This window comes from Quercus lobata, chromosome 3 (assembly GCF_001633185.2).
Source record: "Quercus lobata isolate SW786 chromosome 3, ValleyOak3.0 Primary Assembly, whole genome shotgun sequence".
NCBI lineage: Eukaryota > Viridiplantae > Streptophyta > Magnoliopsida > Fagales > Fagaceae > Quercus > Quercus lobata.
The window spans coordinates 43,344,975-43,366,485 of NC_044906.1; the positions used below are offsets into that span (position 1 = coordinate 43,344,975).

Genomic DNA, 21,511 nt, shown 5'->3' on the forward strand with positions numbered 1-21,511 from the left:
AAGTGGCCAACTACTCATAGAGGATTTATGGTACAGACGGCTACTTCTGGAGGGCCAGTGGTAGCTGAACAGGCGGAGGCTATGATGATGATGATGGGGGTGAGAGCTCTGAGGCCACACATTTTAAGAGAGACTAAGTACCTACATAACAACAAAAACCTTTTTTCCTGTATTTTCTTCCTTTTATTTATTTCATTTTATTTCTCTTCTATGCATATTTCTTTTATTTGAGACATTAGGTTGTACTTAAGACCATCTTCATAGTTCAGCTTTTTTTCAAAATATGTCCACATTTACAACAATGAAACAAGATTTCTATATGGTATGTGCGCTTGTATGTATGCTTGAACATGCCCCGGCCTTCATTTTATCTTTCTTTCGCACTTGTATCTTGAATGAATGCTCTATCATAAGGATTTAAATCCATAACCATCTTAGAAACTAGGGGGAAGCTGCTCGTTTGAGTAGAATTCAAGAAAGGAGTGAAATTTCAACAAAATCCCTAAATCTGGTTAGGGCTGCGTACGCAAGCTCTAAGCTGCGTGTGTGTCATTAATGCATACATACGCAAGCACGAGGCTATGTACGTAAGTTAGGTGGCTGAAACTACAATCAACTCCTTCACTTATATATAGAAAAACATCTTTAGGGTTCCCAATGACAAAATTCTCTCCAATGGAAGTCTCTTTGTGGGTTAGCAAGCTCAATCCCAACTTCTCACATTCTTCAAACCAGAATTGATGAGCTTGCAGATGTTGAGTTCTAGATTTCTTCTCACCATGTTTTTCAATTTAATGGAGTAGAGTTCAGTCCTACCATAGAGGAATTTAGCGCAATCATGGGAGAATGCGACTTGGGTTCCATTATCCTTCATACCCTCGAGAAGGATCTTTCTAAGCTTGCACATCAAGTCTTAGGAGTCCATGGATCTTTCTAAACTTGCTCACCAAGTCTTAGGAGTCCATCTTTCCAAGGCCAAGAGGTGGTGTAAGTTTAGGAAATTGAACATCTCCATGGTCTTCAAATACTTTACCAAAATGGATGTACCCTTAACTAGAGCGGACACTTCCATCATCTCAATGCTTTTTGTCTTTGAATCCTTGCGAGCTTTTTCTTGGTGCATGAAACTCTTCGGGTGGATCCTGGAATTCTTCACATGGTCAAGAATTTGGGGAGTGGAAGCCAAACGCCTATTATCTTAGCTTTGACCCTCAATGGTTTGGATGCGGTCCATAGGAAAGAAGCAACTTTCTTTGCGATGCGAGGAGACCCCTTCTTCTTCAAGTATGATCCCTAATTTTTGCCTAGGTTACCTTAATCTAGCAAGATTCCACTAATTTTTGCATGGTTTTCCTTTCAGTTTTCTACCCATCGAGGCTCCTTATATCATCTTTAAATATCACTATTTTCCCTTTTTATCTCTCATTTTTTCCAATCAACATTCATGCTCTCTTTTTCTCTCCTTCAGGTATGGTTGTATGAGAAACTCAAGTTGATTCATCCTCCTCTCATTCCATTCAATTGTTATCAACAGAAGCACTATCAAGACCACAAGCTCAAAGAGAAAGAGATGGATGCACTCACTAAACTCTTTAAGCACCTTGCTCCTATCGATATCCAATGGGTGGTTGAATGATGGCACATCAAGGCCATGACTAGCTATGGTTTCAAGGAAAACTGTGTCATCCTAGCTGGGCTTTGCCGTTGCCCTTATTATCCCACATGTCGTATTGCATGGCAACTTGGTGATCATCAAGGTGTGCCTTGTGACAATGGCTCTTACCATCCACTCGCCGAAGGTTCTTGAGTAAGCTTACCGAAACTTGGCCTCGAAGTGCAATGAAGGACATTCGCTTTCCTCATTTTCTCAGTCCTACCTTGGAATACAAGAATTGGTTATCTAAGAGCAGTCAAAAGGGAAGAAAATGATCACAAGAAATCCAACAAGAGGAAGTGGACCAAATGACTACCTTGATATGCCCCATATTTTACCTTTCTGCACTTTAAGACTCCATGTTTTTTTATTTGAGTTAATAAAGGATTGGAATCTTCCAAATCCCCTATGAAAACAATTTATCATCTTTTAATTTGAGCAATGAGAGAACTAGTCATTTATTATCTTTGCTTATTGTCTTTATTTTCTTTTCTTTTTCTGTGCCATGTAATTTTTGCCAATTGTGGGAATTTTTTCCAAACCCTTGGTCTTTTCCCCTAATTTTTGGCTAGATTTCCCTTTTAGGTTTTCAATCTAACAAGGTTTTATTGCCTTAACTTTTGCCTAGGCCGCCTTTTCAAGTTTTCAACCTAGCAAGATTTCTTCTTTTCTTTTCAAGGGTTATATTTCGAGCGTCTATCCATGTTGATTGGATGGAACATTTCATCTCCATCCAAATCAATAATCTTTACAGCGCCTCCTAACATGATCTTCTTGATGACAAAGGCTCCAAACCATCTTAGCTTCATCTTACCACTAGGGTCAGAAATTTCTCCCCTAAGCTTCTTCAAAACTAGGTCTCCTGTTTTCAGATTTCTTGACTTGACTTTCTTATTGAATGCCCTTGCAATCCTTTTCTGATAACCTTGTACGTGATAAAGGGCTCACGTCCCCTTTTCATCTATCAAGGATAATTGCTTATATCTCTCTCTCATCCAATCTCCTTCTAAGGATTTGGTCTCAATCGACACTTACAAAGATTGTATCTCCATCTTAAATAAGAAGCGCTACCTATAGACACCTCATTTTGTACCCCTTACAACTCAACCCCCTGCTCCCCAATAACAAAAACACTAGGAGGTCTAGGGCTAATCGAGGGCCTAGCTATAGAAATGTTTACTTGAAAGATGCTTTTTTGAAAGAAGAAAAATCCATACAAAACCCTAAGGGTGCATATGCGACCTTGAGCTTGCATACTCATCCTTAACTCTTGTGTACTCAGCCACGAGCCTACGTACGCAGCTAGGGTTTCTAGATTCTATGTAAGGCAAGTATTTTCACAAAATCTTGGTGGAGGCAATCTCACATCACTTGGAATCGCTTCCACCCCTTCTCTTTGGACACTATAAGAGGTCCCCATAATTCTTTTCCCAATAGATAGAGAATCCACACCCAAAAAGTGATTCAAAGATAAGCTTTTTACTTAGAAAAGCATCCTAAACTAAAGTTTTTTGGCTAGGATTTACTTTAGTCCAAATCCTTCTAGTTAAACTTACTAACCCTCTAGTTATTTTGTTTTGTAGATTGACTGAGAAGAACGGTCAAAATCAAGCTCTACAAAGCTTCTAGTGTGAGGTACTTGGTCTTGCTTTTATCTATTTTTTTATTGGATTTCTTCTTTGTGTTTATTGCTTTATTTTCTATCTACGTAGCTTAGGTTTGTTGTTTATTCATTTAGAAAGCATGCTAGATTGTTTAAACTAGGTTTTTTTTTTTTTATGTTTACTTGCTGAGTTTCTGGGCAGGGCTGCGTACGCAAGCTCATGCCAGCATATGCGACCTTGGGTTCTTGCGTAGCAGGTTAGAGCCCAGGATCCCAGATTTGTTTTATTCTTTTTTTTTCTTCTTAAATACATGCTTTTAGGTTCTTTTTAGTTCTTCTTCACATGTTTTAGGTCTAAGGTTTGTAGTATAACATGTTTTAAATTCTTTTTGTTTAGAACATATGATTAGGGTTCTATTGATGAACACCATGAACATGCACCTGAACTTGAACATGCATTGATGTATAGGTGCAGTGAGGTAAGCCATGCATACAATATGGACATGCATTTTAGTTGATTAACATGTTTTGCTTGATGAACATGCTTGGTTGATACTTTGATGCCATGCTTAAGCGTTTGGGTTTTGACTAATGTTTATGCCTTGTTGATGCTGCTGCTTTGTGATGTACTTTTTTCCCCTTGGATATATGTAAATGAATGCCATGATAGTTGAATTCTAGAGTTTTGAGATGATATGCCATGTTATATGTTAGATGTATGTTAATGTGTGTGTGTGTGTGTGTGTGTGCACACGCGCGTGCGTGTGTGTGTGTGAGTCTAAGATAGCCTACTAAAAGACACTTTGATGGGACTAGGATTTGGACCATAATGAGTGGAGGCCGACCTACGGATCGAGTGGGGTTGGGTGCCTAACACCTTTCTATCCCCATACCTAAACTCCAGACATATGCTCTGGTAAAGATTAGTTCTTCCGCAAAGGCACTACATATATGGTTCCTAGACCTAATCTAGGTGGCAACTCCATTTATACTCTCTGCCTAATCCACCCTAGGCCAAGGTGTACTTCCCACAGATTTAGGGAAACCCAAAAAGCCCGTCGCGTATGCTTGCGTCCATATTGCCTCACTCCCATATACCAAAGAATAGGGGGTTTCCCCAGTTGATGCTCGGATAGAGGTCCTAAAGCCCCAAAGGGCGAATGGAAGCTTTTCATCCCAATCCTTGTATGTTACAACCATCTTGGCTAGGATAATCTTGACATTCTTATTGGCTGCTTCTACGACTCCATTGGTTTGAGGTCTATAGGGTGAAGACTTGTGATGCTCAATCTTGTACAGCTCTATGATCTTTCAGGCTTCCCTTTCAAAATGAAAACCATTGTCGGAGATGATCTCTTGTGGTACTCCAAATCAACAAATGTATTATTCTCTATGAATCGAGCCACATGTTTGGCCTTCAAAATAGAATAAGAAGTAACTTCTACACATTTAGTGAAGTAGTCAATTGCAACCAAAATGTACTCATGTCCATTCGAGGCCTTGGGAGCTATCTTTCTAATCACGTCTATGCCCCATATAGAGAAAGGCCATGGTGAGGTTATACTGTATAGCTCACTGGGTGGCACTTGGTTTAGATTGGTATGCATTTGGCAATCATAGTAACATTTCACAAAATCTATGCAATCAGTCTCCATCATAAGCCAATAGTATCTCATCCTTAAGATCTTCTTTACTAGTATCTTCCCATTCATATGGGGACCATAAATTCCTGGGTGGAATTCTTCCATTATTCTCTTAGCTTTATCTTTCTTCAAACAGCGATGGTGTACCCCATCATAGGATCTCTTATAGAGCTAACCTCCACACAAGATATATTACATCACCATCATTCTCACCGAACGATGTTCTTTCTTATTAGCCTTCTCGGGATAAATTCCTAGCTCTAGGAACATCAAGACATCGTAATACCAAGGAATCTCTTCTTCCTCTATAGCCAAGATGACTAGGTCTTCTTCTCCTTATGCACCACTTGATGCTTTTGTTCAATCTCCAAAGGACGTGTCCATACTCTCCCAAGTATCTCAACCATAGAGGCCAAAGTATCCAAGGTATCTGCAAATTGGTTTTGAGCTCTAGGAATGATGGTGTACTCAATCTTATCAAAGGTTCCTATCAATTCCTCCAAGTACTATTGGTATGGCTTTAGATGTTCTTCTTTCACTTTCCACAGTTTTTGGGCTTAGGCTATGACTAGTGTTGAATCTCCATAAACCTCAACTTCCTTTGCCCTTAGTTCTCGTAGGGCTTCCATTTTGGCGATACAAGCCTTATATTTTTCCATATTATTGGTTGCCTCAAAGTTCAACTTAATACAAACATCTGGTACATATAATGCATTACTTAAAATTACAATAATACCATTAATAGATAATCTACAATTTCCTTCACTTAATACATCACTATAAGTATTATTTCCCATAAAGACTTTTTGTTCACCTAACTTCTTTTCCTTCAGATCAAGAAACAATTCTTTACTTCTTGCTATATGTCAAGTTGCGGCTGTGTCGATCCACCAATTGTCTGATAATGGCTTAATTATCATTGCTTCAGAAATGGTCATTATTATTTCCTTTGTTCCATTGTTTTTGTTATTATTATTATTATAATTAGGACAATTTTTCCTAATATGACCAAATCTTTCACAATGATAACAAGCATTTTTTGGTCTTCCTTTGTTTCTTTGCTTATTTGGCCATCGTTTTTGGAATTTTCTTTTCTTATATGGAAATGATGTATTTTTCCATTGTCGGGGTTTAGATTTAGGAATTGTTTGAGTCATCAACAAATTATGATTTTTATTTTCAGACTTTCTTCTTTTCATTCTTTCTTCTTCAAGTACTAACAAAACAGGTAATGATATCGTAGTGACTTCTTTTCCACTATGTGTGAGTGTAGTAACTATATGATCCCAAGATGGTGGAAGGCTATTTAAAATGGTTGTTACTAGCATTTTGTCCAACACAAGATTATCTGCATCGGCCAATTCTTTGGCTAAAAGTTCCATGGTATTAATATGATCACCTGTATAATCACCTTCATTCATTCGTGTACTATTAAATTTATCCAACAATAATTGTACATGTGTGTCAGATCTTGGTCCATATTTGGCTTCTAATGCTTCCAAAAATTCCTTTGCAGTTTCTTTATCTTCAAATAAAGGTATTATATTGTCTTTCATATGGTGTAGCATAGAAGCTTTTGAAAGTTCAAATATGTGTATAAACACCCTTGAACGTTTAAACCCCCAAATTACAACTTAACCAATTCAAGCATTATGTCAAACAACTAATGTGCGGAAAATTAACATAAGCTATAATATGGAATTGGAAAAACTATCTAAGCCAAATTAAAATCACATCCCACAGCAGATAAAAAGGCAAAGATAAAAGGGAAGGAAGATGCAAACACAAAGACAACACGCGATGTGTTATCGAAGAGAAAACCGAAGCCCTCGGCGTAAAACCTCTCCGCCGCCCTCCAAGCGGTAAACAATCCACCAGAAAATGTAGTTGGAATACATGGACAGCAATAGACCCTCCAAACCTAATCTACCCAGTGCACCTAAGCCCTCCAAGCTTCTTACTCCAACGAGGTTACGCTGAACCTTTTTCTTTTCTAACTTCCCGGATTCCACTACTAGACCGTAGCATCAACCAATGTAGATTGGTTCCTTCCTAACTGCTTCCCAGAAATCCAAACAGCCCTCTCACAGTGATGAATATGGTGAGAACAAGGTTTGGTAAAATGCCTCTCAAGGATTTGACAATGGAGAGGAAGAGAGTTGAGGAATTTGAAGAGACTCTAATGTATAGATTGTGGGTGAATCAATCTTGTTTTTCTTTAGGGTTTCTCTCTCAAAATTCTCTCTGGAAGCTATCTTTCATTTGTGGGTAAAAGGGGTATTTATACTGGAGTGAGAGAGGAATGTGAAACGTCAAGATTTACAAAACAGGGGTGGCTTGCAGCTTGACCTCGCGACTTGACTGAGTCGCGAGATCTAGTCGTGAGATAACCGTATGGTCAATTGTCCTATTTTGTCCTGTAGTGCTCCAGCTAGCATGACTGTTCACCTTCTGGCACGCTTGGCACGTGTGCTGCATCTGGCGGGTTGAAGCCGCGAGCCACCCGCAAGAACAAGCCGCGAGTCTCTGTTTTCTTGCACACTCTTGAGCAATCAACACTCTATCTCACTCACTACTCTTACAATAAACCCACCTAAATACAGGGTTACTAAATAGTGAAATACAAGCAAATTTGGCACGGAATAAAGCCAATGAAATGGTTGATTAAATTCAACCTTATAATCTCCCCCTTTGGCTATTCAGTGACAAAACCCTAAAACAGACTCTAGACTTAACATGTGAATTGGGAACAGTTGAATAAAACTCACTCACACCTAACTCTAGAAGCTGTGAAGTACTTGAATCATAAGAATATGAAACTCCTGAAACACAACAATACACCATGATCATTGTATGCAGAAAAACATGAAATGCATATGAAACAAGCTTAAGGTGATCAAGCAAAGATGAAGTGAAGATTCAAATCAAGGCTTGATCAACCAAGTAATCACCACAAGGTAGTGATCACAGTGCTCATTCACACTTGGAATGAACACTTGAACATACAAGTTAACAAGAACAAGGCAAGATACTTGTATACTCAACACTCAACCAATGCATAATACACAAAATATATGTATCTAGGAACAATCCTACAAGGCCACAAGAGTGACAGTACATAAATCAAAATGCAAGACATTTAGATAGAAGTACTGATTTCAATATAGCATAAAATGCTGCATTAAGCAAGGTACAAACCATAAAGCCTACAGAATATGCATAAAAACATTAACCCTAATAGCTTACATAAGCACATGGGTACAAAGCACAAAATACTGAATATAAATTTAAACAATATAAACTAAAAGTGCTTAAAGTTTCTCCCCTTCAAAGTGATGAGAAGCTATGATGCACTTGGAGCATATATACTTGTAACCTGAAACACTTACACAAAACACATTAGACCCTCAAGGTAAAGCAAGTAATAAAATGACAAGTATAATGTAATAAGTAAATTGCGATCAAGTAAACATGATGTGAAACATGTGAGCAACTTGATCATACACCAAAACAGTCATATAGAAATGACTACGATGATCACATAGCAAAGCAAATGATCATCCGAACATGCATTCAATGGAGCACAATAGCATAGGGATATATGCATGTCCAAAACACAAACATGATGCAATACAAGAAAACAAACAAAACAAAGTTTTCTTATTATCTCAATGTCTTCTCCCCCTTGGTATATGCATCTCCCCTATGGAATATCTCTCCCCCTACAAATGTGCATGAGAAATAGAATTTCTCCCCCTAAGGATGTGCACAAGAGTCATATAAAAATGACAAACCACTCCGGTATACTCTCTAGAGTATACTCTCCCCCTTTTTATTAGGAATAGACAAAGGGCCAAGGAGAAACGAGGGCAAGAGATGAAGGAACGAACAATGATAATGATGCATGAGGGGAGCGAGCTGAATGAGAAAATGGAGCTCAAACCTAAGACAAAGTAAAATGCTACAAAGTATAATGTAAACATGACATACTAGGATGAAGAAATAAGGTAAAGACCAATGCATGACAAGGGTAGCAAAGGTGTGTGCAAGAGGTGGCTGAGTGCAATGCATGAAAAATGCACATGTAGGGAAAGGTGTGTTAAATACACAACCAATGAACCAAACACGTTCCTAATGAGGAAACATGAGAAACCCCAAAGTTTGGTACTCATCAGAGTCCAAACAAGCGAGAAAATGTCTAAGAGGCATTTTATCAAACACCTAGCATGCACACTATGAACAATAATGTGAAACAATGCATGAACATCATGAAATCCACCCTTAATACATGTTCTTTCCGCCACAAGGGGCCAACATCCAATGCAAATCAGCAAAAGAAACCAAACCCATAAAGAAATTTGACAAAAATTAAGTTTTCCCAACCCCTATGATAAAAATACCAACTAAGAGCACAAAACTCTCCAAAACATAATCTAAGGATCAAAATTAATGAAAAGAGTTTATAAATACCTTAGAAATGTTAATGGAATGAAAAATCATTCAAATTGGTTGGGTTTTGATGTAAAAAAAATTGAAAGAGGGGTTTTAGAGAGGATGGGAAGAGGTTTAAAACAAGTTTCCCACAAAAAGCCCTTTAAAAAACTGTTTCTGGCCGTTTCGCGACTGGGTGAATCGCCACCAAGTCGCCAATTCAAGCCGCCAAAACACTTAAAGACAAAAATTTGAAAAAATTTTCTAAGTGCTTTTTGCGACTGGAAGGTCTACCCGCCAAGGGAGTCGCGAGCTGAGCCGCGAAAATCTCTGAGTAACTCTCGCGACTGGACCTTCCACTCGCGAACAAGTCGCCAAAAATGACCCGCGAAAACGCAACTGAGGCTCGCGACTTGACTTACCCGCGACTAAGTCACCAAAACAAGGCAAAAATGGATTTTTGAAATTTTCAGATTTTTTAAACAAAATACATTCCAAAAACACCTAAAACACTCAAAAATCTTTTTGTACTTGAATTAACAAAGATTGAGCATGTGAAAACACATTTCATCAAATACAATCACACAAATGATTATGGTATTTATTGAATATAAACTTGTGTGTTGTGTGTGGATATCAACAATGAGATAGTCCTTAATCTAATGTGAAACTTCAATGATCAATTCAACCAAGACATACACAATTAGCACTAGATCATGTGATCCATCTCAATTATAGAAATATGTATATATGACCTCCCACAAAACTTGATAACATATCTTGGAGCTTTACATTTAACTCCACTTTCAATCATAACAATTGATCTTTTTGATCTTTTGAGACAATCACCTCTCATTGTGAGAGTGATATTTGATATTTCACTTTAATGAACTAGCCTTTGGCTTTTTAAATAAACAATCACTTTAATTTTAGGTCGTTTACCATTTTTCCTAGTCAAATACTAGAGTGTGCAACAGGCTTTTCTAGCTCAATATCTCTTTTCATTTGGAGAGTTACATTTGGTGAGCTCTTTTTAGCAAAAACAAAAATAAAGAGTGGGAAAATATATAGACACAAGTCTATGCATGTCTCAAGATCATCAAAACCATTCACTAATCATTCATGACAAGTTTGAAGATCTATTTACAACAATCATATAGATTTCAAGATTTCTCCCACAGTGATATGAGTGCAAAGAAACAAGCAATGCTCGAAAATGCACAAAGCCATTAACACAAAGGTACAAGGCAAAACAAATTTTGAGACAAAAGCTCAACAATGTCAATCAAACTTTTTGATTTTCTAATTTTTTATGTGATTTTTGGATTTTTGACACTAGAAGAAAAAGATTGATCAAAAACAAAAAAGCAAAATCAAAAGTATGCACAAGTAGACAAGCAAACAACCAAACATCGTCGCAAAACATAGGAAGTATTAATACATGGACATGTTGTAATGCTTATGCATGAGTACCCTTTTTCACCCACACGTCACCTTCGTGAGAAGCTTTCCAAGCAGTTAGTGAATGCACCAATCATCTTCATCACGTTCATCATTCCGGGATCACCATTTTGATCTCTAGATTGTTCACCTGCTCAATTTCTTCTATCATTTCTAGGTCCTCATGACCTTTGAGGAGTTGCACTATTCTTTGCTCTCAGCTTTTGGCAATTTGTTCGAGTATGCCCTTGAAGTCCACAATGATGACACACATAAGTTGATCTAGGACCTCTTTGTGGTCGTGGACGAGACTTGGCACGAGATTCAAACCTGCCCACAAATTGATTACAGGAATTCAATAACCGTTCGTTCCCCATATTTCTCTTCTCCTCAATCTTGGACTTCTCAACAGTAGGACCAACATCAGCTGATTCTTTGGCCTTTATAAACTTCACTTCTTTAGTGACATTTCCAGATGAGCTACTTCCTCCGGTATATCCCAACCCGGATTTGTCTGAAAAGCTCTTTTGAGATGAAATAACATCATCTAGCTTCTTGGTGGTGACCCTCTCAATTTTAGCATTTGCTTGCACAACCTCTTACTCAAGAAATCTCATGTTTGTGTAAGCTTCTAACAGCTCACCATTCAGTGTTTCTATCTCACATTTGGCCTCCCTATATCGGATTAGGAGACTTTTGTAATCCTCCTTTGCCTTCTTCATTTTTCTCACAGCAACCTTGGCCACCCTTGTGTACTCACCCGACTTCTCTAGGAGTGAGTTATAATTCTCTTGAAGATTGGCTGTACTTTCATCTTCTTCAGCATCTGATTCTTCAACAATTCCTAGTGATTCTTCGTCACTATGTTCTCCAAGGTCTCGTACAAGCAGATTCAACTCGTCTGAAGACTCAACATGAGCAATAGTCATAAAAGCTGAGTAGTTCCCCTCTCCATCATAGCTTTCCTCAGATTCTGAGTCGGATGAATCCGAGTCACTCAATGTTGTGGCATACAGTTTGCCTTTCGATTTCAAATAATTCGAACATTCTTTCTTAAAGTGTCCATGCCCGTTACATTCGAAACAAGTGACACCTTGTGTAGGTTGGGATTCTTTTCCATCTTTCTTTTTGAATTCCCTTTTCTCCCTTCCTGAACTTTGGAATTTTCCTTTATCACCAAATTTGCCATTATTTTTTAATTTCAAGAATTTTCTGAAATTTTTAACAAGGTATGCAACATCTTTGTCAACCACATCTTCTCCCGATGAGTCATGATCTTCCACCTTCTCATTAATGGTCTTAAGAGCAAGAGATTTACTGTTCCGTTGATTGGGCAGCGACATCTCATAAGTCTAAAGAGAACCAACCAACTCCTGGACTTTGATGTCATCAAGGTCCTTGCTCTCTTCAATCGCTGTCACTTTAGCACGAAAACTTTCAGGCAAAGATCGAAGGATCTTCCTTACAATTTTAGAGTCCTCCGTTTTCTCTCCCAAATTGAACTTGCTGACAATTACTTCATTCAGCTTGCTATAGAAAGAGTCAAAGGACTCATCCTCACTCATTTTTAACTCCTCAAACCGAGTGGTTAGCATCTGCAGCTTGGTGTCTTTTACCTTCTTCGTGCCTTCATACATGGTCTCCAATATCTCCTATGCTTCTTTAGCAACGGTAATGTGAGAGATCCTGTGAAATTCATCTGGAGACACACCACAGAAAATAGCATTGAGTGCTTTGCTGTTAGCATTAGATGCAGCAAGTGCTGCCTTATCCCATGTGGATTTGGCTTCCTCAGGCCTGGTCCAACCTATCTCAACAGCATCCCAAACAGATTCATCAATAGAACACAGAAAAGCTCTCATGCGAACCTTCCAAAAAGCATAATTACTACCATCAAAATATGGAGGTACATTTAGGGATTGAGACCGATCCATCTCAAAAGGGAGTCAAGGATCACACAATGGTAATGAAACCACTAGAAGTGTACCCGCTTTGATACCAACTGAAAGTTCAAATATGTGTATAAACACCCTTGAACGTTTAGTCCCCCAAATTACAACTTAACCAATTCAAGCATTATGTCAAACAACTAATGTGCGGAAAATTAACATAAACTATAATATGGAATTGGAAAAACTATCTAAGCCAAATTAAAATCACAACCCACAGCAGATAAAAAGGCAAAGTTAAAAGGGAAGGAAGATGCAAACACAAAGACAACACGCGATGTGTTATCGAAGAGGAAACCGAAGCCCACGGTGTAAAACCTCTTCGCCGCCCTCCAAGCGGTAAACAATCCACTAGAAAATGTAGTTGGGATACATGAACAGCAATAGACCCTCCAAGCCTAATCTACCCAGTGCACCTAAGCCCTCCAAGCTTCTTGCTCCAACGAGGTTGCGCCGAACCTTTTTCTTTTCTAACTTCCTGGATTCCGCTACTAGACCGTAGCATCAACCAATGTAGATTGGTTCCTTCCTAACTGCTTCCTAGAAATCCAAACAACCCTCTCACAATGATGAATATGGTGAGAACAAGGTTTGGTAAAATGCCTCTCAAGGATTTGACAATGAAGAGGAAGAGAGTTGAGGAATTTGAAGAGACTCTAATGTATAGATTGTGGGTGAATCAATCTTGTTTTTCTTTAGGGTTTCTCTCTCAAAATTCTCTCTGGAAACTCTCTTTCATTTGTGGGTAAAAAGGGTAGTTATACTGGAGTGAGAGAGGAATGTGAAACGTCAGGATTTACAAAACAGGGGTGGCTCGCAGCTTGACATCGCGATTTGACTGAGTCGCGAGATCCAGTCGCGAGATAACCGTATGGCCAGTTGTCCTTTTTGTCCTGTAGTGCTCCAGCTAGCATGACTGTTCACCTTCTAGCACGCTTGGCATGTGTGCTGTGTCTGGCGGCTTGAAGCCGCGAGCCACCCGCGAGAACAAGCCGCGAGTCTCTGTTTTCTTGCACACTCTTGAGCAATCAACACTCTATCTCACTCACTACCCTTACAACAAACCCACCTAAATACAGGGTTACTAAATGCTGAAATACAAGCAAATTTGGCACGGAATAAATCCAATAAAATGGTTGATTAAATTCAACCTTACAGCTTTAGCAAGTGAGTCATCCACTTCCCAATTATCCTTGACTTTAATTTCCTCATTGTAATTTTTATCTATTGGTATGGGTTTTGTTGTTGACAATGTATATAAATTCCTCTCATGCGTCAATAAATATTTTATATGACGTTTCCATGATTGGAAATTAATGCCATTGAGAATTTCAATACAATTAGAATCAAATGAGGTTTACCACCGTGCACCCTTGGTGCAGTGGTCGCTCTACAAGTATAAGTGCTTGTAGGATGTGGGGGGCAAGGGCCGGGGTTCAAGTCTCCAAGAGGGAATTTCACACACATATACACTTAGATTAGGCTAGAATAGAATTTCTATCTTGTATCAACAAAAAGAAAAGAATCAAATGAGGTTTATATTTTCATTGTAAAGTAAATATACCACCCAAGAAATATATTGAAAATGTGTTTAACGTAATAACAAAATAAAACTAATAAACACACCAAACTCTTTATTATATAAGCAAATTAAGTACAATAAATATACTTATATTGTCTTTGTTAAATACAAACACACCAAATTGGAAAATAAAACTAAAAAGTAAAATAAAACACACTAACATATAAGCATATTATTTAAAAGGAAATAATGAAACTATTACATATAACGACGCTTATAGTCATTCATGTGTCTTTCACAATATGCTCTTCTTGGGTTTTGCCACGGATATCCTCTAAATGATTCTACGTGCCTTCTCTTGTATTGTGGGGATCTCAAATTGCGTCTTTTTCTTGTAGACCTGGATGACTCTCCTCTTTCAAATTTGCTAAATTTTCTTTTCCTTTTGTAATGAGGATTGGGAATACCTTTGACTTGTTATGGTGGTGATGATAGATTCTTGGTGGGTGTGGTGACTACTATTTTTTTTTTTTTGGCTATAGGGTTTGATATGTGGGTGAAGAAAGAGACATTGCTATGAAGTGAGAGTGATAATAAGAAAGAGAGTGAAATGAATAAAAAATGAATAGTGTTTAGTGTGATGTGAAAAATAATAAATAGAATGTTGGATAAATGGTAAAATGGTGTTTTAAAGTAGATAAAGTAACTTTTTGGTATTAAAATAGGTGTTTTTTTTTCTTTTTCTTTTTTTCTTCATTGCAAATCTAGCTGTTAGTGCTCTAAGACAAAAGGTGAAAATCGAAAAGCTAAAAACTAAGAGTCTGTTTGGTTTGTCTTAGGTTTGTATTCATTTTCTATTTTCATTTTATGTACTCATTTCTGCACTCAAATCTTGTACTCTTTTTTTTTTTTTTTTGTTTCCAACTCATATTTTTGTTTGGCATTAATTTTCTACTATTGTTTTCCCTAATTTTTTTTTTCTAACAACCCCCAACAAATACAAACATAAAGGAAGCCTTTGGCAGTTATAATACTCGCTAGAAACCATTTACCTCTTACAAACTAGTAATAATCAGAGCAGATATGCCTAAAAATATACAACACACAACCACGAATCTACCATTAGATTTTAGCAAACTCACCCCCTAAACACCTTAGATTCACCATCACATATGCCTTAAAACAAATAACCACCATATCCATTTCAACAAACCAATCCACCAAAAAACCACCACAGCCAAAAGGAGTCCACTACCAGTGAGCATTGCCATGGATCACTCTCATCGATTGACCACCACCACCATTGAGAGAGAGAGAGAGAGAGAGAGATTTTGATAGGACAACTTACTGTTAGTAGGACCCATGAAATTGGTTTTTTTACGAAAATGACACGATATTCACTTTCAAGAAAATGAAAACGCCCAAAAATTGTATGCTGTTTTTTGAATATTGAAAATGAAAACTAAGTACAAAAAAAAAAAAAAACCCAACTAGTGTTTTTTTTGTGGTGGGTCCCACAAAAAGCTGAAAATAAATACTGAAAACACCACATTTTTTTCTCAAACCAAGCACCCTCTAATATTTTTACCAAATAGACTCTAAATCTTGTGTTTGACTTTTTCAACTTTTAATTTTGGTTACTTTAGTGGCAGAGCCACATTGAGATTGAGGGAGGCCTTGGCCATCTAAAATTTTCAGAAAAAAAAAAAAAAAAAAAAAAAAAAAAAAAAAAAGTAAATATATATTTTTGGAGAGAGAGAGGGCTTTTGATAGGACAACTCACTGTTAGTGGGATCCACAAAATTGGTTTTTTTACGAAAATACCATGATATTCATTTTCAAGAAAATGAAAACGCCCAAAAATTGTACGCAATTCTTTTAATACTGAAAATGAAAACTAGGTACAAAAAACACAACCAAACCAGTGTTTTTTGTGGTTGGTCCCAAAAAAATTGAAAATAAATACTGAAAACTCCACTTTTTTTTCTCAAACCAAACACCCTCTAATATTTTTACCAAATAGACTCTAAATCTTGTGTCTGACTTTTTCAACTTTTAATTTTGGTTACTTTAGTGGTGAAGCCACATTTAGACTGAATTTTTGGAAAAAGAAAAAAGGAAATATATATATTTTTGGAATTATCCTAATTAATTTGAAACTTTTTAAAGAACCCTTATTATTTTGGTTACCCATACTCAATAATATGCTTATATAGATTTAAGAAAGTCTAAAAATAAATATAACTTTCATTTAAATAGAATATGATCCAATTAGTGATAAATATATATGTCAAAAAATTGCAATAATTAGACATTTAGCATCTATAAAATGAACACAGAAGTATTTTAACAATTACCTCAACAAATAAAAGGTTTTTTTTTTTTTTTTTTGCAAACATAGATTTCAGAAAGTCTAAAAATAAATATAACATTTATTTAAATAGAATACAATCCAATTAGTGATAAATATATGTGTCAAAAAATTGCAATAATTAGACATTTAGCATCTATAAAATGAAGGTCAAAGGCTTTGTTGATCTGCTGCACCACCAAGTCCACCACACAATTGCAGAACATTTTGATTAGTGCTCACACAGGTGACTCTCTCTGTCTCTGTCTCCATTTGCCTTTCTTCTTCTTTTTTCTCTCCAATTCTTCTCTCCTTTAGGCTACATTGCTGTAGTTCCGTGATTTACAATGTAAAAACTAACAAAGCTTCCATGTGAATGTGTAAATAATAATGACAAACTAGACTAGACAAGACAACCAAAGTTCCCCAAGCTTCCGCGTAGGCCCCTATGTAGCTGTGCCCCTAACCCCCTTTGTTACCCACTTTCCTAATTACCAAATAATGCACTTTTCTTTTCATTTGTTTTCTTTTCATTTGTTTTCTTTTAATTTTCCTTATAATATATTATTTGTTATTATAGTTTTATATATATAAATATATATATATATATAAATCATATGGCATTATAAATGTACTTGATTAAAATATACTACTATATAACATTTAATTTATTGATGAAATAATATAACATGTATTTAGTTGTTTTTTATTAGAATTTTTTATGGGTCAAAATTTGAATGATTGTTTGTCTTTTATTGTTTGTCTTTCATTAGTAAGTTTAGGACTATTGACACATTCTTGAAATGTATATTGATTATTAAATTGTATTATACATTACTATTCTAGATTTTATACACACACAAAAAATTAGTTGTCTAGTTTTATGTATGACCCCCACAAAGATAAATTCCTAGTTCCACCACTGGATTACTTTATAAAGGAAAAGATTAAAATGAGTATGTGACAAGGTGTAGGTGATAAAAAAAAATAAAGTAAAACACTTAGTGTTTACATTTTATGCTTTATCAAGTATTGTATGTCATGCATTTATCCTTTTTTTAAAAAAAGTAAAATAAGGGGTAACACATTTTGAGTGACAAAACATAAAGTAAAATAACAAAGTTTGGCTTTAAATAGGTTTGAAATTATCTTTCCAACTATTATATGGTTATATAACTATTATCTATACATGTGTATTATTTAAACAAGTCACATGACTCATTACAAAGGTTATGTGACTAAAACTACATATATGTATGGTCTTCAATTGTCACATAGTGAGTTAAAAGAAGATAGCTATAAATTGGTATGAAGCAATTTTTTTTTTTAAAATAAAGTATTTAGAGTGGGACTGATGATTCTCGTATAACAATCTATCATGATGTTTATGACGAGAGTTCTCACTTTTGTTTCTTTTTTCCATTTTACTCTGCTGTAATTATTGCCACTTCTACATTAATTATCCCTTTGTTTAAAACTCTAAACATTTACTGCCTGAAATTGTTGGGAAGATTGATTAATTTTTAATATTAAATCATTTGCAGGCTACCAAGACACAAAGCAATTATGGCATACACATACACTACTCCATGGCTCTTGGTAGTGACTGAGCTTCTAATACTAGTCTCTATAACCGAAAGCAAAGTTCCAGCCATCATAGTTTTTGGGGACTCAACCGTGGATGCAGGAAACAACAACGTGGTTCCAACCCTTCTCAAGAGCAATTTCAGGCCTTACGGACGTGATTTTGCTGGTGGTCGCCCCACAGGACGGTTCTCTAATGGTCGCATTCCTCCAGACTTCATTTCTGAGGCTTTTGGGCTCAAACCAACAGTACCCGCTTACTTAGATCCTGCGTATAATATATCAGATTTTGCCACTGGAGTTTGCTTTGCTTCTGCTGGGACAGGCTATGACAATGCAACTTCTGATGTATTAGTAAGTATCAAACCAAACCATATCTATCAACCTATGCATAAAATAAATAAAAAACTATGCAAAGAGCTTTTTAGCTCAACTGGCAACTCTTATAGTCTGTTTGGATTGAGAAGAAGTGAGGGGGAGTAGAGTAAAGTAGAGTCGAATTAGCTCAAAATTAGCCTATTTTCAGCTACTTCTACTCTATTCCTCTCCCTCCCCATCCAAACGGACCCTTAGAGTTTCTAAAGGAATCCCCTCTCCATTGTAACTATCAAGTCATCCACTTTGTGACATTATTTGTTGGTCCCTCCTCTATTTTTAATTAATACTATTTTTTTTTTTAATTCTACAAATTTAGGTTCTAACTGGTTGAGGATTATCTTCTCCAATTCATTAGGTTGCAATTTATATGACAAACCATGTGTATTATTTAAATGAGTCACATAATTCATTTAAAATTTTTGCGACAAAAACTACATATTAATGGTTTCTTCAATCGTTATATAATGTGTTGAAAGAAAATAGCTCAAACTAATTTGGAGCTAAACTTTTTCCTTTAGTTTTTGTTTTTTTACCTTATAAAAGATTAATTGATTCATACTTTTCTTATGAGTAATTAATACATACATTTTGTTATTCTAATTTGTCAATGCGTGTGCATGAGAAAGTTATACCAATTTTTAACTTGTGCTTCCTTAATTTGCAGAAAGTGATACCAATGTGGAAGGAATTGGAGTACTACAAGGAGTACAAAAACAAGTTGAGAGCCTATGTTGGTAAAAACAAGGCAAATGAGATTTTGAGTGAGGCCTTATATTTGATGAGCCTAGGAACAAACGACTTCCTAGAGAACTATTACTTATCCCCTAAACGGCAATCTCAATTCATAGTCCAACAGTATGAAGATTTGCTCATTGGACTTGCTGGAAATTTCATCAGAGAATTGTATAGTCTTGGAGTTCGGAAAATATCACTCACTGGACTTCCTCCAATGGGGTGTTTGCCACTGGAGAGAACCATAAATATTTTGGGTCAAAATGAATGCGTGGAGAAATTTAACAATGTGGCGCTGGAATTTAATGGGAAGTTAGATGGTTTGGTGAAAAGGCTGAATAAGGAGCTTCCAGGGCTCAGATTACTATCTATAGATGTATACAAGATTCTCGATCAAATCATCAAGAAACCTTCTTTATATGGTAAGTTCATACTCCTTGTACTTAATGTAATTTGGTTTTATTTTTATTTTTTTAGCTGAATTAATTTGGTATTACCTATTTATGATTGTGATTAACAATGATATTCCTCCCTTTTTTTTAATAAGTAGGTAATAATTTTCCTTTTAAGTATATTAAATTAAATGACTTTGGATTCTCAAAAAAAATAAATACTTATATTTTTCTCTAAATATAAAATGTAATATTTTTTTAATTAGTTATTTGACTTGTTTAAATAATTCACATAAACAATCTTATAAATAAACACGTATGTAATAAGTTGAAAAAAATATTCTTCTTTAAACCAGTTAGGACTTAAAAGAGACCAAGGAAAACTCATATCCTAGCTCATGACTTACATCATGTTTTGATATATATATATATATATATATATAAAAATTGGAATGAGATTGGTAGATTATATGGACTGGAATACAATTAAATGAAATATGATATTTTTTCTTTAAAAAATTAAAAAAAGTATGATATATATATATATATATTAAGAATTGAAAGAAAATAAATATGTAGGTTAGGGAAATATAAATATATCCATCCAATGAACTCTTCTCCCTCTCACATGAAAGAGGAGCAATAGTTGAGGACTCTATACAGACCTGGTTTGTGTGAAAGTAGAGACTCACCACATGGCGAGTTATGTCACAAAATTATACCAAATCATGTATCTCTAGCATTACTCTCATGAATAATGCAGAATGGATTCGTGGGAGAGTAGAGCGGAGTCCATAACTTCTTTGTATTGACCATTGAGAGAGATTTACAACTTGACACTATAGGGGAGAATGGACCTTTACCATAGGTGATGGACATAAGTCCACATCTCTACCATCATTGTTACTCTTTTCCTCCCCTGAATTAGTTAGTCACTTATTACTAGTCATAAATAAAACCATATGCAACTAGACATAAAAGAAGTTGTTTATTCTTTCTTTATGTATTTCGATGATGAAGGAAGAGCATGAATATTGACTATTGTTTGTAAAGAAAAAAAATAATTAAAAAAATAAAGAATATTTGATATTTTAATGAAATATAGTATAAAATAGATAATTTGATGTGTAATATTTTGCACGAACTAATGCGAATGTTTTGTGCCCCAAAATTAGAGTCGGCTCTACTTACTATACTAATCCAATTTGAAACAAACAATACATGTCAGGTTTTGTTTTTATTTTATTTTTCCTCTACTCGTAAGTTCTTCAGTTATAACAAATATGAAATTCTTTGTGGATTGGCAGGATTTGACGTTGTAGGAAAGGGATGCTGTGCTACAGGCAAATTCGAATTGAGTTACCTTTGCAATAAGCTCAGTCCGTTTACTTGTGCGGATGCGAATAAGTATGTCTTTTGGGATGCCTTCCACCCTACAGAGAAAACAAATCACATAATTGTTAATAGTTTTCTTGATAACCTTCTAGCATATTTTCGTTGATTACTTTCATCCAAAAATAACAATAAATAAATAGAAAATCTCTTATTTTTGTTGTGGTTGATTACCATAATATCTCAATTAAAATATTTATTTATTTACTTATAATGATGGATTTCTTTATCTATTTGTTTGGTTTTAGATTTTGTCCTTATTCTGTAATATAACAACAATGGCTCTATTATAATTCAACGATTGAGGTCCAAATCCAATGGCAATTGGAATCTCGACGTGATTTTATTTATTTATTTATTGATCTAGCTTACCTGAATTTGTTTTTTTTTTTTTTTGTATTTATCCACTAAAATGTTTGAGCCTAAATTAATGAGGAAAGA

At 35.7% G+C, this 21,511-nt stretch overlaps 1 protein-coding gene across 1 annotated transcript; it reads left to right on the forward strand.

Annotated features, from left to right (window-relative positions):
• The first annotated feature begins 16,769 nt into the window (after window positions 1-16,769).
• Window positions 16,770-21,223, forward strand: LOC115982247 (GDSL esterase/lipase At2g04570-like). The gene is made up of 4 exons (XM_031104789.1): window positions 16,770-16,839; window positions 18,137-18,530; window positions 19,219-19,708; window positions 20,986-21,223. The coding sequence occupies exons 2-4, from the start codon at window positions 18,159-18,161 to the stop codon at window positions 21,177-21,179; spliced, it is 1,056 nt and encodes a 351-aa protein (XP_030960649.1). The 5' UTR covers window positions 16,770-16,839; window positions 18,137-18,158; the 3' UTR covers window positions 21,180-21,223.
• Window positions 21,224-21,511: the final 288 nt, after the last annotated feature.

Bases quoted from the DNA above. Each gene is read 5' to 3' on its own strand.
- LOC115982247 (XM_031104789.1), top strand. From the start codon at position 18,159: ATGGCATACACATACACTACTCCATGGCTCTTGGTAGTGACTGAGCTT. The intron at 18,531-19,218 runs GTAAGTATCAAA...CTTAATTTGCAG, and splicing joins ATGCAACTTCTGATGTATTA to AAAGTGATACCAATGTGGAA. The intron at 19,709-20,985 runs GTAAGTTCATAC...GTGGATTGGCAG, and splicing joins CAAGAAACCTTCTTTATATG to GATTTGACGTTGTAGGAAAG.